Source organism: Glandiceps talaboti, chromosome 17 (genome assembly GCF_964340395.1).
Source record: "Glandiceps talaboti chromosome 17, keGlaTala1.1, whole genome shotgun sequence".
NCBI lineage: Eukaryota > Metazoa > Hemichordata > Enteropneusta > Spengelidae > Glandiceps > Glandiceps talaboti.
The window spans coordinates 1007999-1023637 of record NC_135565.1 but is presented as its reverse complement, the minus strand read 5'-3'; the positions used below and the strand labels follow the sequence as shown (position 1 = coordinate 1023637).

At 36.4% G+C, this 15639-nt stretch overlaps 1 protein-coding gene across 1 annotated transcript in view; it reads left to right on the top strand.

Moving 5' to 3' along the window:
- Positions 1-15240, top strand: part of LOC144448603 (uncharacterized) — a 32204-nt gene extending 16964 nt beyond the window's left edge. Inside the window, exons 10-12 of the mRNA XM_078138879.1 lie at positions 1228-4135; positions 4636-4740; positions 14577-15240. Coding sequence (XP_077995005.1) covers positions 1228-4135; positions 4636-4740; positions 14577-14815 — 3252 coding nt within the window. The 3' untranslated portion in view covers positions 14816-15240. The remainder of the gene's footprint in view (positions 1-1227; positions 4136-4635; positions 4741-14576) is intronic.
- The last annotated feature ends 399 nt before the right edge of the window (positions 15241-15639 follow it).

Genomic DNA, 15639 nt, shown 5'->3' with positions numbered 1-15639 from the left:
AATGGATAGTTTATTTGAAATGATTTGCCTAGGGGAAAATAATTTGCACTGAACTGGTTTTAGTGAAGCCTGTTATAAGCTTTTCTATATTTAGGGTATTTAAAGGGCATCTAGGACGTGACTTAAGTATGATCTGAATCTTGGTCAGATATAAGTTTCAAAGTGTTTATATGTTAATGCTTGAAAGAGTAGTCATGTGATGTTTATCAGATCTGTCTGAATGGGTTGTGTGTAAAAGTTTTTTGTAAGGCATTTGATATTCACTGCAAATTAGGTTGGTACTATGAATGGAAAATCAGAAAAGTTCTTAAAATATCATTTTTCTGAAACATGGCATCACCTTGCCATCTTGGCACTAATTACATGACTTGTGTGCATTGTACGTTTTGATGGGGGGGGGGGGGGGGGGGGGTAAGTACTGTGTGCGAGGATTCTAGGACAATTGCACAACTGCCCCCAGACAATTGCCCCCATGAAAAAAACACTTCAATGCATATAGAAAAATGTGACAGCAAGTATTATAGATTAACCGAGTTTGTCGTATCATTCTGTTTCACTTAGACATAGTCATCATAAATCAACTTGGTTTTTCTTCTCTCGCTTTGAACAAACTCAATAATGACTGACAAGACGATGCAGAACACTCTGACCATGTTGGTGACTGGCAAGCAATATATATCATTTAGGTGTGAAAAACTAAAAAAGTATGTGAATTATGGCGGTAAGTTAAATCATCATGCCGGCTTTTATAATTGTCGTAACAATAATCACAGACAATAGAGTAGAACGTGTTAATGTGAGTATAAAGTACGTGAATTACGGCAGTAAGTTAAAGCATCATGCCGACTTTTATAATTGTCATAACAAGTATCACAGATGACAATAGTGTAAAACATGTGAATGTAGTGAGTATAATCATAGACAATCCTTTGTCTATGGTATAATGTACGCAAATTGCTGGCGGTAAGTTGTTGACTGTGACTTTTATGAATGACAAACTCGGTTAATCTGTAATGCTTGCTGTCACATATTTCTAAATGTATTTAGAAGTTTTTTTCATTCGGGGGCAGTGGTATGGGGGCAGTTGTCCTGTTACCATGCACAAGGAAATGGAAACAAATATTTGTGTGTGTGTGCAATTCCAATGGTTTACTTGATGAGTGACCCTTTACAGACATTGCTGTAGCTTAAAAAGATAATTCTTCATTGACTTTGAATCTTTTTCAGAACACTTGTGATGTAGTGGGTGATTCAGGCCTTGACACAGCTAGTTGTACCACTGGTATTATAACAGAATGTAATGAAGACAGGAAAAATGATGCCTTGGCTGCCTTAGAAATGTCCAATACTGTTAAGGAACGTCTTGATATTACTGAAGATGCTGTCTGTTCAGAAGAATTAACATATTCTCCTCCTGAAAGCAGTTCATCAAATCCTGACAATTCTCTACTTTCATCATTCTGTGACTCGTCAAAGAGTGGATCACCAGTGGGAGAAGCCCAGTTCTGTGGCAAAAATATGACAGTGACTTTCTCTGGAAAAGAGCTTACAGATGAGCTAGCTGATCCAGAATGTGTAACCATGGATTCAAATGAGAGGGAAAATGCTGTCACTGTGGAAATGGATACCTATATACAGAGCACATCAGTTATCCCCCATAATTCTAGGAAGACAAACCATGGTACCATTACTGAAGCAGTCTCTTCTGTGTTTCAAAAAGACAGACTGAATATAGAAGATCCAGTTCATCCACTACCACAATCAAACAGCTCAGAAATTGAATCACAGTTGAGGGAAATGGTGACTACCTGTAGTAACGAAGTCACTGGTATAGTGCCAGCTGATACAGAATGTGTAACCATGGATTCAAATAAGAATGAAAATGCTATGGAGATACTAAAGTGCCTGTCTGTGGGGGTAGTTCATCCCTATGATGATGCCACTAATTGTGAAGAAAACCTGGTGAATTCAGTGATATTGAGCAGCGATGGTGACACAAACCTGGTGAATTCAGTGATATTGAGCAGTGATGGTGACACTGGTACTGTTCACAATAGCCTGTATCCTAGCGTTATTGTAGCCAATGATATCTACAGTGATGGTGATCACATCTTCAGTGACCATGATGGTGATGACAGTGTCAATGACCCAGATTATCATCCACCTCAATCAGATTCAGAAGACATAGTGAGTGACTCTTCAGAATCACTGCAAGATCAGATGTCCACACCAGCCTTAAAGAATATAATTGATCAAGTTTGCAGTAAGTTGGATGGTGACAGTGTCGGTGACCCAGATTATCATCCATCTACATCAGAAGGAAATATGCAGAGTGACCGTTCAGAATCATTGCAAGGAGAATTATTCACACCAAGTGTAAAAAGGAAAAACGAAGGGACTCGCAGTGCATTGACAGTAAAGCATGCCAAAGCTAAAACAATGTCAGGAAAGAGAATATGGGACAGAAAGCACTTTTGCGTGTACTGCCATAAGGAAATGGGAAATCTTTATCGCCACTTTACACGCATACATTCTAAGGAAACTGATGTGGCCCATGCTCTGAGTTTTCCTTGTGATTCCTTTGAGCGTGTGAAAATGTTGAGAAAACTCAAATATAAAGGTAACTTTCACCATAACTACCAAGTGGCAAAATCTGGAAGAGGGGAAGTGGTGCCATTCAAAAGACCATCCCAAAACTCTAAAAAAAACGGCACAGACTACTTACCTTGTAAAGCATGTCTTGGATATTATTCAAAAAAAGTGATAGGAAAACACTGGCAAAACTGTGAGTTTGCCAAAGAAAAGACCAATGAAATGGTAGGGAGAAAAAGGTTCCAGAAAGCAGCATCATACTTACTTCCTGTAGCAGACAGTGCAAGTAAACTAATGCTTGAAAATGTTTTGCCCAACATGAGACAAGATGATGTCACTTTGGTTGCCAGAAATGACCGGTTGATTATGGATTTTGCTACAAGGACATATGAACGAAATGCTCATCTGAAGAAGAACAAGACATTTGTGTCTGAACGAATCAGAACATTAGGCCGACTATTAATCAAGATGCGGCAGATAGATAGCAGTATTTTGCAGTTGGATGACTGCATACATCCAGCAAAGTTTCAAACAGTTGTACAAGCAGTACGATCTATGGCTGGTTATGACGAAGAGGCAGCAACATATACCACACCCTCCCTTGGGTTAAAAGTTGGATATTACCTTAAAGATTGTGCCCAGATTGTTATAAGTCATTCAATCCAAAGTGAGTCCATATCAGATGAAGACAGGGCCACCAGATTCATGGATCTCTATCGGCTTGAGTGGGAAAACAAAGTCTCGAGCCATGCTGGACATACCCTTCAAGCAAGGAGAGCAAACAACACTAAACTGTTACCATTGACAGAAGATATTGTGAAACTCACGAATCGGTTACAGGACATTATGCAAAACACTGCCAAAAATCTGAGAGAGAAAACCTTGGTTGAGGGATCATGGTCGTCGTTGTGCAAGGCAACCCTGGCACAAGTGATCTTGTTCAACAGACGTCGTGAAGGGGAGGTCTCACGGATGCTATTGACCACATATGTAAAGAACAAAAATCAGTCAGCTGGTGAAGATGAGGAAATAACTGCAAGTCTGTCTCCACTAGAGAGGAAACTATTGAATCATTTCACCAGGATAGAAATTCCAGGGAAAAGAGGTCGAAATGTGCCAGTTTTGTTAACTCCTGAGATTAAAACCTGTGTTGACCTGCTTTGTCAAACAAGGTCTGAAGCAGGTGTACACCCAAACAACCCATATCTGTTTGCAAGGCAGTACGATTCCCTCGAGTGTCACAGAGGAAGTCATTGTCTTCGACTTTATGCATTTAGTTGTGGTGCCAGAAGTCCAGAGAGATTGACCTCAACTAATCTTCGAAAACATGTGGCCACAATCTCACAATTCCTTAATCTAAATGACACTGAATTGGAAATTCTTGCTGGCTTTCTTGGACATCGTATAGGTGTCCATAGAGAATACTACCGCCTACCTCAAGCAACGCTACAGGTGTGTAAAATCAGCAGACTCCTTCTGTCACTGGAACAAGGAGATCAGAACATATTTAAAGGAAAAACACTAGATGAAATAGGAACAGATGGTAAGCTGATGTTGATTTCATTGCAGTTACTGGACATGTTTAATTAACCTTTAAAATTTACTAAATATGTACTTAGACTGTTTACTTCACACACACACACACACACACAATGTTGATTTTGCTGCTGTAGTGGGCTTCATGAGTAATACAAGTCAGTTGCAATAATTGTTTTAGATTTTTTTGTGTTGCTTTGTTTCTGTACACAGAAACTATATTTGGCGAACTCAGTGTAGGGATTTAAAAATCTCAATCTCATCACTGGAAATTAATGTTATATTTGGGATTCCCAGGTGGCATTGCATGCATGACTTTAACCTTCAAAATTAACACTTTCAGGAGTAAAAACCTTCCCACCAAAATTTCTTGAACGAATTTGTTGTGTTCTCACAGTTTTAATGGATTGGAAACTCTAGTTAGCCTAAAATAAATGATTTTTTTGTGTCTGTTTCTTCTGTTGACATCTACTTATACTTATTTCATATATCAATTCTTATTTACAGTTGTGTTGAATGAAAATGAACTAGGTGAAGCTTCTCAACAGGAAAGCATGACTGAGAATGACCCACCAGTGCTGATGGACAACAATTATGCAAAGCCACATGCATGTAAGTTATATCAGTTCAGTCGTTATTTTTCTACATTAAAGCTCAGTGGTTATCTGTTATGCAGTTTGCCAGTTTTCCACATGTTTAAAACAAGTATATAACTTATAATCAGCAACTTAACCATTTCTCTCTCTCCATTGTTCATTCCGTCTCATTTTTTCCACTTGCATGCTGCAGATATTTGAGGTAGATATTTTGGTCCATTTTAGTTCATCCCAAAATTCTACATTTGAAACCAACATTATGGTGGTAGTCCAATCTGTTACATTCATTGTACTGTGTCCACAACCATGGTAGTTTTGACAAATACAACCCCTGTGTAGCGTGTGGTAGTTTTGACAAATACAACCACTGGGATGTGTAGTGTGTGATAGTTTTGACAAATACAACCACTGTGTAGTGTGTGGTAGTTTTGACAAATACAACCACTGTGTAGCGTGTGATAGTTTTAACAAATACAACCACTGTGTAGTGTGTGATAGTTTTAACAAATACAACCACTGTGTAGTGTGTGATAGTTTTAACAAATACAACCACTGTGTAGCATGTGATAGTTTTAACAAATACAACCACTGTGTAGCGTGTGGTAGTTTTGACAAATACAACCACTGTGTAGTGTGTGGTAGTTTTAACAAATACAACCGGTGTAGCGTGCGTTAGTTTTGACAAATACAACCACTGTGTAGTGTGTGGTAGTTTTGACAAATGCAACCACTGTGTAGCGTGTGATAGTTTTGACAAATACAACCACTGTGTAGTGTGTGGTAGTTTTAACAAATACAACCGGTGTAGCATGTGGTAGTTTTAACAAATACAACCACTGTGTAGCGTGTGGTAGTTTTGACATATACAACCACTGTGTAGCGTGTGATAGTTTTGACAAATACAACCACTGTGTAGTGTGTGGTAGTTTTAACAAATAAAACCGGTGTAGCGTGTGGTAGTTTTGACAAATACAACCACTGTGTAGTGTGTGGTAGTTTTGACAAATACAACCACTGTGTAGCGTGTGGTAGTTTTGACAAATACAACCACTGTGTAGTGTGTGGTAGTTTTGACAAATACAACCACTGTGTAGTGGGTGGTAGTTTTGACAAAGCCACTGTGTAGTGTGTGATAGTTTTGACAAATACAACCACTGTGTACCGTGTGGTAGTTTTGACAAATACAACCACTGTGTAGTGTGTGGTAGTTTTGACAAATACAACCACTGTGTAGTGTGTGGTAGTTTTGACAAATAAAGCCACTGTGTAGCGTGTGGTAGTTTTGACAAATACAACCACTGTGTAGCGTGTGATAGTTTTGACAAATACAACCACTGTGTAGTGTGTGGTAGTTTTGACAAATACAACCACTGTGTAGTGTATGATAGTTTTAACAAATACAACCACTGTGTAGTGTGTGATAGTTTTGACAAATAAAGCCACTGTGTAGTGTGTGATAGTTTTGACAAATACAACCATTGTGTAGTGTATGGTAGTTTTAACAAATACAACCGGTGTAGCGTGTGGTAGTTTTGACAAATACAACCACTGTGTAGTGTGTGATAGTTTTGACAAATACAACCACTGTGTAGTGTGTGGTAGTTTTGAACAATACAACCACTGTGTAGTGTGTGGTAGTTTTGACAAATACAACCACTGTGTAGTGTGTGGTAGTTTTAACAAATACAACCGGTGTAGCATGTGGTAGTTTTGACAAATATAACCACTGTGTAGCGTGTGGTAGTTTTGACAAATACAACCACTGTGTAGCGTGTGGTAGTTTTGACAAATACAACCACTGTGTAGTGTGTGGTAGTTTTAACAAATACAACCGGTGTAGCATGTGGTAGTTTTAACAAATACAACCACTGTGTAGTGTGTGGTAGTTTTGACATATACAACCACTGTGTAGCGTGTGATAGTTTTGACAAATACAACCACTGTGTAGTGTGTGGTAGTTTTAACAAATAAAACCGGTGTAGCGTGTGGTAGTTTTGACAAATACAACCACTGTGTAGTGTGTGGTAGTTTTGACAAATACAACCACTGTGTAGCGTGTGGTAGTTTTGACAAATACAACCACAGTGTAGTGTGTGGTAGTTTTGACAAATACAACCACTGTGTAGTGTGTGGTAGTTTTGACAAAGCCACTGTGTAGTGTGTGATAGTTTTGACAAATACAACCACTGTGTACCGTGTGGTAGTTTTGACAAATACAACCACTGTGTAGTGTGTGGTAGTTTTGACAAATACAACCACTGTGTAGTGTGTGGTAGTTTTGACAAATAAAGCCACTGTGTAGCGTGTGGTAGTTTTGACAAATACAACCACTGTGTAGCGTGTGATAGTTTTGACAAATACAACCACTGTGTAGTGTGTGGTAGTTTTGACAAATACAACCACTGTGTAGTGTATGATAGTTTTAACAAATACAACCACTGTGTAGTGTGTGATAGTTTTGACAAATAAAGCCACTGTGTAGTGTGTGATAGTTTTGACAAATACAACCATTGTGTAGTGTATGGTAGTTTTAACAAATACAACCGGTGTAGCGTGTGGTAGTTTTGACAAATACAACCACTGTGTAGTGTGTGATAGTTTTGACAAATACAACCACTGTGTAGTGTGTGGTAGTTTTGAACAATACAACCACTGTGTAGTGTGTGGTAGTTTTGACAAATACAACCACTGTGTAGTGTGTGGTAGTTTTAACAAATACAACCGGTGTAGCATGTGGTAGTTTTGACAAATATAACCACTGTGTAGCGTGTGGTAGTTTTGACAAATACAACCACTGTGTAGTGTGTGGTAGTTTTGACAAATACAACCACTGTGTAGTGTGTGGTAGTTTTAACAAATACAACCGGTGTAGCGTGTGGTAGTTTTGACAAATACAACCACTGTGTAGCGTGTGGTAGTTTTGACAAATACAACCACTGTGTAGCGTGTGGTAGTTTTGACAAATACAACCACTGTGTAGTGTGTGATAGTTTTGACAAATACAACCACTGTGTAGTGTGTGGTAGTTTTGACAAATACAACCACTGTGTAGTGTGTGGTAGTTTTGACAATTACAACCACTGTGTAGTGTGTGGTAGTTTTAACAAATACAACCACTGTGTAGTGTGTGGTAGTTTTGACAAATACAACCACTGTGTAGTGTGTGGTAGTTTTAACAAATAAAACCACTGTGTAGTGTGTGATAGTTTTGACAAATACAACCATGGTGTAGTGTGTGGTAGTTTTGACAAATACAACCACTGTGTAGTGTGTGATAGTTTTGACAAATACAACCACTGTGTAGTGTGTGATAGTTTTGACAAATACAACCACTGTGTAGTGTGTGGTAGTTTTGACAAATACAACCACTGTGTAGTGTGTGGTAGTTTTGACAAATACAACCACTGTGTAGTGTGTGGTAGTTTTAACAAATACAACCACTGTGTAGTGTGTGATCGTTTTGACAAATACATGCAACCACTGTGTAGTGTGTGATAGTTTTGACAAATACAACCACTGTGTAGTGTGTGATAGTTTTGACAAATACAACCACTGTGTAGTGTGTGGTAGTTTTGACAAATACAACCACTGTGTAGTGTGTGGTAGTTTTGACAAATACAACCACTGTGTAGTGTGTGGTAGTTTTAACAAATACAACCACTGTGTAGTGTGTGATAGTTTTGACAAATACATGCAACCACTGTGTAGTGTGTGATAGTTTTGACAAATACAACCACTGTGTAGTGTGTGATAGTTTTGACAAATACAACCACTGTGTAGTGTGTGATAGTTTTAACAAATACAACCACTGTGTAGTGTATGATAGTTTTAACAAATACAACCACTGTGTAGTGTGTGGTAGTTTTAACAAATACAACCACTGTGTAGTGTGTGATAGTTTTGACAAATACAACCACTGTGTAGTGTGTGGTAGTTTTGAACAATATAACCACTGTGTAGTGTGTGGTAGTTTTGACAAATACAACCACTGTGTAGTGTGTGATAGTTTTGACAAATATAACCACTGTGTAGTGTATGATAGTTTTGACAAATACAACCACTGTGTAGTGTGTGATAGTTTTAACAAATACAACCACTGTGTAGTGTGTGATAGTTTTGACAAATACAACCACTGTGTAGTGTGTGGTAGTTTTAACAAATACAACCACTGTGTAGTGTGTGATAGTTTTAACAAATACAACCACTGTGTAGTGTGTGATAGTTTTGACAAATACAACCACTGTGTAGTGTGTGGTAGTTTTAACAAATACAACCACTGTGTAGTGTGTGGTAGTTTTAACAAATACAACCACTGTGTAGTGTGTGATAGTTTTAACAAATACAACCACTGTGTAGTGTGTGGTAGTTTTAACAAATACAACCACTGTGTAGTGTGTGATAGTTTTGACAAATACAACCACTGTGTAGTGTGTGGTAGTTTTAACAAATACAACCACTGTGTAGTGTGTGATAGTTTTAACAAATACAACCACTGTGTAGTGTGTGATAGTTTTAACAAATACAACCACTGTGTAGTGTGTGATAGTTTTGACAAATACAACCACTGTGTAGTGTGTGATAGTTTTGACAAATACAACCACTGTGTAGTGTGTGATAGTTTTGACAAATACAACCACTGTGTAGTGTGTGGTAGTTTTAACAAATACAACCACTGTGTAGTGTATGATAGTTTTAACAAATACAACCACTGTGTAGTGTGTGATAGTTTTAACAAATACAACCACTGTGTAGTGTGTGATAGTTTTGAACAATACAACCACTGTGTAGTATGTGGTAGTTTTGAACAATACAACCACTGTGTAGTGTGTGGTAGTTTTGACAAATACAACCACTGTGTAGTGTGTGATAGTTTTGACAAATACAACCACTGTGTAGTGTGTGGTAGTTTTGACAAATACAACCACTGTGTAGTGTGTGGTAGTTTTGACAAATACAACCACTGTGTAGTGTGTGGTAGTTTTAACAAATACAACCACTGTGTAGTATGTGGTAGTTTTGAACAATACAACCACTGTGTAGTGTGTGATAGTTTTAACAAATACAACCACTGTGTAGTGTGTGATAGTTTTGACAAATACAACCACTGTGTAGTGTGTGGTAGTTTTGACAAATACAACCACTGTGTAGTGTGTGGTAGTTTTGACAAATACAACCACTGTGTAGTGTGTGGTAGTTTTAACAAATACAACCGGTGTAGCGTGTGGTAGTTTTGACAAATATAACCACTGTGTAGTGTGTGATAGTTTTGACAAATACAACCACTGTGTAGTGTGTGATAGTTTTGACAAATATAACCACTGTGTAGTGTGTGGTAGTTTTGACAAATATAACCACTGTGTAGTGTGTGGTAGTTTTGACAAATACAACCACTGTGTAGTGTATGATAGTTTTGACAAATACAACCACTGTGTAGTGTGTGATAGTTTTAACAAATACAACCACTGTGTAGTGTGTGATAGTTTTGACAAATACAACCACTGTGTAGTGTGTGGTAGTTTTAACAAATACAACCACTGTGTAGTGTGTGATAGTTTTAACAAATACAACCACTGTGTAGTGTGTGATAGTTTTGACAAATACAACCACTGTGTAGTGTGTGGTAGTTTTAACAAATACAACCACTGTGTAGTGTGTGGTAGTTTTAACAAATACAACCACTGTGTAGTGTGTGATAGTTTTAACAAATACAACCACTGTGTAGTGTGTGGTAGTTTTAACAAATACAACCACTGTGTAGTGTGTGATAGTTTTGACAAATACAACCACTGTGTAGTGTGTGGTAGTTTTAACAAATACAACCACTGTGTAGTGTGTGATAGTTTTGACAAATACAACCACTGTGTAGTGTGTGATAGTTTTGACAAATACAACCACTGTGTAGTGTGTGGTAGTTTTAACAAATACAACCACTGTGTAGTGTATGATAGTTTTAACAAATACAACCACTGTGTAGTGTGTGATAGTTTTAACAAATACAACCACTGTGTAGTGTGTGATAGTTTTGAACAATACAACCACTGTGTAGTATGTGGTAGTTTTGAACAATACAACCACTGTGTAGTGTGTGGTAGTTTTGACAAATACAACCACTGTGTAGTGTGTGATAGTTTTGACAAATACAACCACTGTGTAGTGTGTGGTAGTTTTGACAAATACAACCACTGTGTAGTGTGTGGTAGTTTTGACAAATACAACCACTGTGTAGTGTGTGGTAGTTTTAACAAATACAACCACTGTGTAGTATGTGGTAGTTTTGAACAATACAACCACTGTGTAGTGTGTGATAGTTTTAACAAATACAACCACTGTGTAGTGTGTGATAGTTTTGACAAATACAACCACTGTAGTGTGTGGTAGTTTTGACAAATACAACCACTGTGTAGTGTGTGGTAGTTTTGACAAATACAACCACTGTGTAGTGTGTGGTAGTTTTGACAAATACAACCACTGTGTAGTGTGTGGTAGTTTTGAACAATACAACCACTGTGTAGTGTGTGGTAGTTTTGACAAATACAAGCACTGTGCAGTATGTGGTAGTTTTGAACAATACAACCACTGTGTAGCGTGTGGTAATTTTGACAAATACAACCACTGTGTAGTACTACAAAATGTTTCTCTTTGGGCTACCAAATGATGCAAGTGGTAGTCCAATGTACTGGGGCTACTGGGTACATATATTCCTGTGTCCACAAACTACAAATAATTTTCTTTGGGCTACCAAATGAAGCAAGTGATAGTCCGGTCTGTTAGATACATTCATACCATGATAATTTAGATTAGAGTAGCCCATTTTGCTATCAAAATAATGAAAAATTGAGCCCTGATGTTTCTTGCTATAATTGGTAGTATATCCATCACACTGAGAAAACAGTTGTGCAAATTATAAATGGGGTGTTTTTAAAAAAATATAATTTTGGAAATATTGCATTCGGCTTTTGATATCGATACTTAGGTACTACTTAGTAAGTTTATTCTATGCAAATAAAGTTGGTGTGTTCATTTATATGCAAATTGGGCAGTTTAAATATGAAAAATCTAGGAAAATGCCATAGTGTCACTTGACAGATTAAAGTTTGTGGAATTCAGAAATGATTTCACCAATTGAGGTTACAGATTGTTCGCCTAAAATTTGTGTTTTTTGTCAAAAATTTATATTTTGAGATATATTAGTGTTAATGAATAATTTGCATAATTAATGACTTTCAGTAATTAGGCTATATCTTAAGACTGCATACTTCAATTCCAATACCATTCGTTCATGAATACATTAACCATAACAAATTGTCTGTGTCCTATAAAGTTTGTTGATGTACCTAACATGTTAATAAATAATTTTTATAATTAATGAGTCTTGGTAATTAGGCTATAACTTTAGACTGCATACAATAAATTAGTACATACGTTAAACGTAACAGAGTGCACATCATGTGACATGTACTATAAAAGCTGTTGATTCCACCTAAAGAGCAAGTGAACAATTCACATAATTATTGTCGATACTTGGGCTGTGTCCAAAAAAAGTTCATTACAATATTTTTTCATACAGTTTCAATGGGTAATTTGCGTAATTAGTGATTCCCTTACGGAAGGCATTCAGTTTAAATCTGGTTTTCATTACGTTTAATGAGGAGAGGATAATTCTAATGACAATAGGTTTTAGAACTGAAGTTTGGGCATAAGATTATATATTTATATTCCGAGGCTCATTCTACCTTGATAGATAATACAGTAATTGTACAATAACATGACACCTCTCTATCATTACCTTACTGACTGGTAGAAATTCTAGTTCTGTTTAACCCCTTCAGGACTAGAAACTTTCCCGCCAAACTTTTTGAACAAAAATTCTTGTTTCTCTGTAATTTTCAGACATGTATCAACTTTATATTGGATCAAAATTCAAGATATATTACTTCCTACTGAAGTAATATTCTTAAATTTCCCAAAATGTTCATGAAAATCAAGTTTTCGTATTATTTCATATTTCTTTAGGAATGGAAGGGTTAAACATTCAATCAAGGCTTTGATATATATATTGCTTCCTTTTTTGAGGAGCAAAAGGATCAAAACTTAAACGTTTCTAGTGTACGTGGTGTCTAATGCTATCAATGCACGAAGGACCTTCAAATGTGATTGAATTCATGTCTAATGTGATGTCAGCTATAGATACAGCCAAAACCAATGGCTTTTTATTGATATAATAGTCATTCAATATTAAGAAAATGTTTTATGTTTTTTTAGGTGGTTATATTTACAACAGGCATCATCAAGGAAGGCAGCTAGAGGAGGAAAACCCTTGGTGTCTCTGTATAATCATTTTTGTTGTGTTGAATTTCCTGACTTTGCTTCTTTTATCATTATTTTTCTTCTAATTTTTTTCACTAGCTTTGTTTTCAACTTTATTTTACAAAATTTTACATCTAAACCATTCTCACTTGATGACTTTAAATTTAATTGTTACCAGATGAAACAAAAAGGTATCTTAACATGTTGATAGGTGAGCCTTCAATTAGACCATTGTTTTCCCCTGATATATTTCCCATCACTTTATATCTTATGATAGTTACAGAAAGAGTAGTTCCAAGTGCAAAAAATATACCTTTGATTACATGCATTGTTTGGGTTTATGTGCTGTATTTAAAGATAGAAGTTTATACTGATTGACTATTTTACATGTCAAACTTGCAGTCAGCAAGGAAGTAAGTAAGTAAGTAAGTACAGCTATTTCCACAGAGTTAATATTAAATTCTGGCCATATGGTTGTCATTTTGCTGTAAATTTTACACAGTTCAGTTATTGTGTACCGATACAACTGCATCTCTCTGAAAGGTTGTGTGTGTGGTCATAAATTGAACAAAATTTGTAAAATTATATACTTCATAACAGAACATTGGCCATCCAAGCACTATGTCTGTCTACAGATTTTAATAACGATTGGTGTATAACTTTGGGTAGATAAATGTTTGTAGAGTATAAGTGATAATGTGAAGTCGTTTGAATGTAAGGCCAAAAATTTGACTTTTGATGAAAAATGTATATTTTGTGCATTTATTCATTGTTGCTAGCACTGTGTTATATTAAAATTAGGAATTCATGCCTATACTGTTTTTGACAATGTTTTTAAAACCCTGATACATGTTATGTACAAATGTACTGTACTTGTTTGGGACAGACCTCATAAGTAGCTGAGTGCCTGCTATCTACACTAAATATAAATTCTGCTTTTCATAGGGAGCAACTCACAATGACAATCGGAAAGAACTATAAAATCTGAATTTTGTTAAAAAAACATAGCCTTAATCAAGAATTTGGAGGTAATTGCACAATCTTCCTCAGCTGTCATTCTGAGTTGATCCCAAATTTTTATGAACTAGACTGCAGAATTTACACTATATGGGTGGGTATATTTACACTCAGTTTAAACTTGTTTCCATCAATTAGACCTTCCCTTGTTTTTGTACCTATCCAGGAAAGGTAATTTAAACCAATAACAATTCACCTATACATGTCAATGTCCTTGGTGAGTTCCGGTCATTTGGTACATAAATTGACAGAGTCATTACACTCAAAATGTATTTCGTAGTGTCTTTTTGGAGGCATATTAATGTCATAACAATGAAGTTATTATAAAAAGAAGCCATTCACAGTGGCCTGTTTTCTTGCTACTTGAAGGAAATTCTGCTAAAAGTACCGGTAGAAGATATTGAATCTCCCCCCCCCCCTCCCCCCTAATTATCAAGATTTTGTTTTCAGAAGTAAGGATCTTTAATTGTTTTGCATACTGGTTGGTCCATCTGTCCTTTTTATGATATGTTTCTCTTCTATTTTCAGTTGCTACTAGACAATTCAACATTAGAAAACCTAAACAAAACAGAAAGTGGACCCCTGAAGAAGAAGATGCTATACATAGATCTTTGGAGAAAAATTATGCAGAAAGAAGAGTACCGTTGAAAGATGAGTGCTTGCGAGCAATTGAACTTGAACCCTCTCTTAGTGGGCGCTCATGGCGCATTATTAAAGACCATGTTCGAAATTGGCTGGTCAAAAATGAAGAAACTCAATACCACTGAATTTTCCAGTTTTGTACCTTGGATATTCCGAAACTGGGCTGTTACTACTAGTTTTGCTAAAATACTGACCATTCACTTTCATGGAGTCCTATTAATTCCTATTAATTAACTCATATGACAAGTAGTATAATGTCTAGCTGGAGACTACAGTCTTCTAGTGTGTGATATTTTACAACATGTCTAGGTTTTGACTACAGTCTTCTTGTGAGTGACATTTTAGTACTGTATATGTTTTTGTTTGAATCATGATTTCACTTGCATTGGATCATATTTTTGTTTTGGTCTTCAGTGTGCTATAGTATTGGTATACTCAGATACTTTTATGTGATGTTGACTGAAAGTTATTTATTACACCTTTCTTACATTACTGTTGTCACATTTAGTGTTCAGTTTGTGGGTTTATGATCAATAAAAAACGTTACAATTCAGAGTGGCATTAACCAAGAAAGAGTGTCTTTGGTACTCATTGATTGGATGTGTGTGTAATATTGCATATTGCAATTATAGTGAATGAGTTGAAATGTCAGGTAATATAAATCGTAGTTTTTTCAAAAACCAGGTTTGAATTATTGAATATACACATATTTATATAATTTGTAAGTATTATGTGTGTGCGTGTGAACATGTCCCACTGTACAAGACTGTGTCATCATTTGCATAATGTATTATTGGTTAATTAGACCTGACATTACCAATTTAATGCAAATAAACAATAAATCCCTTCCCGGAACACTATACATAATTGTATGTATATAACTCTTTATAGATATGTGAATGGTACAACCTAGTGTATGTAAAACCATACAGAGATGAGATGGTGAGCC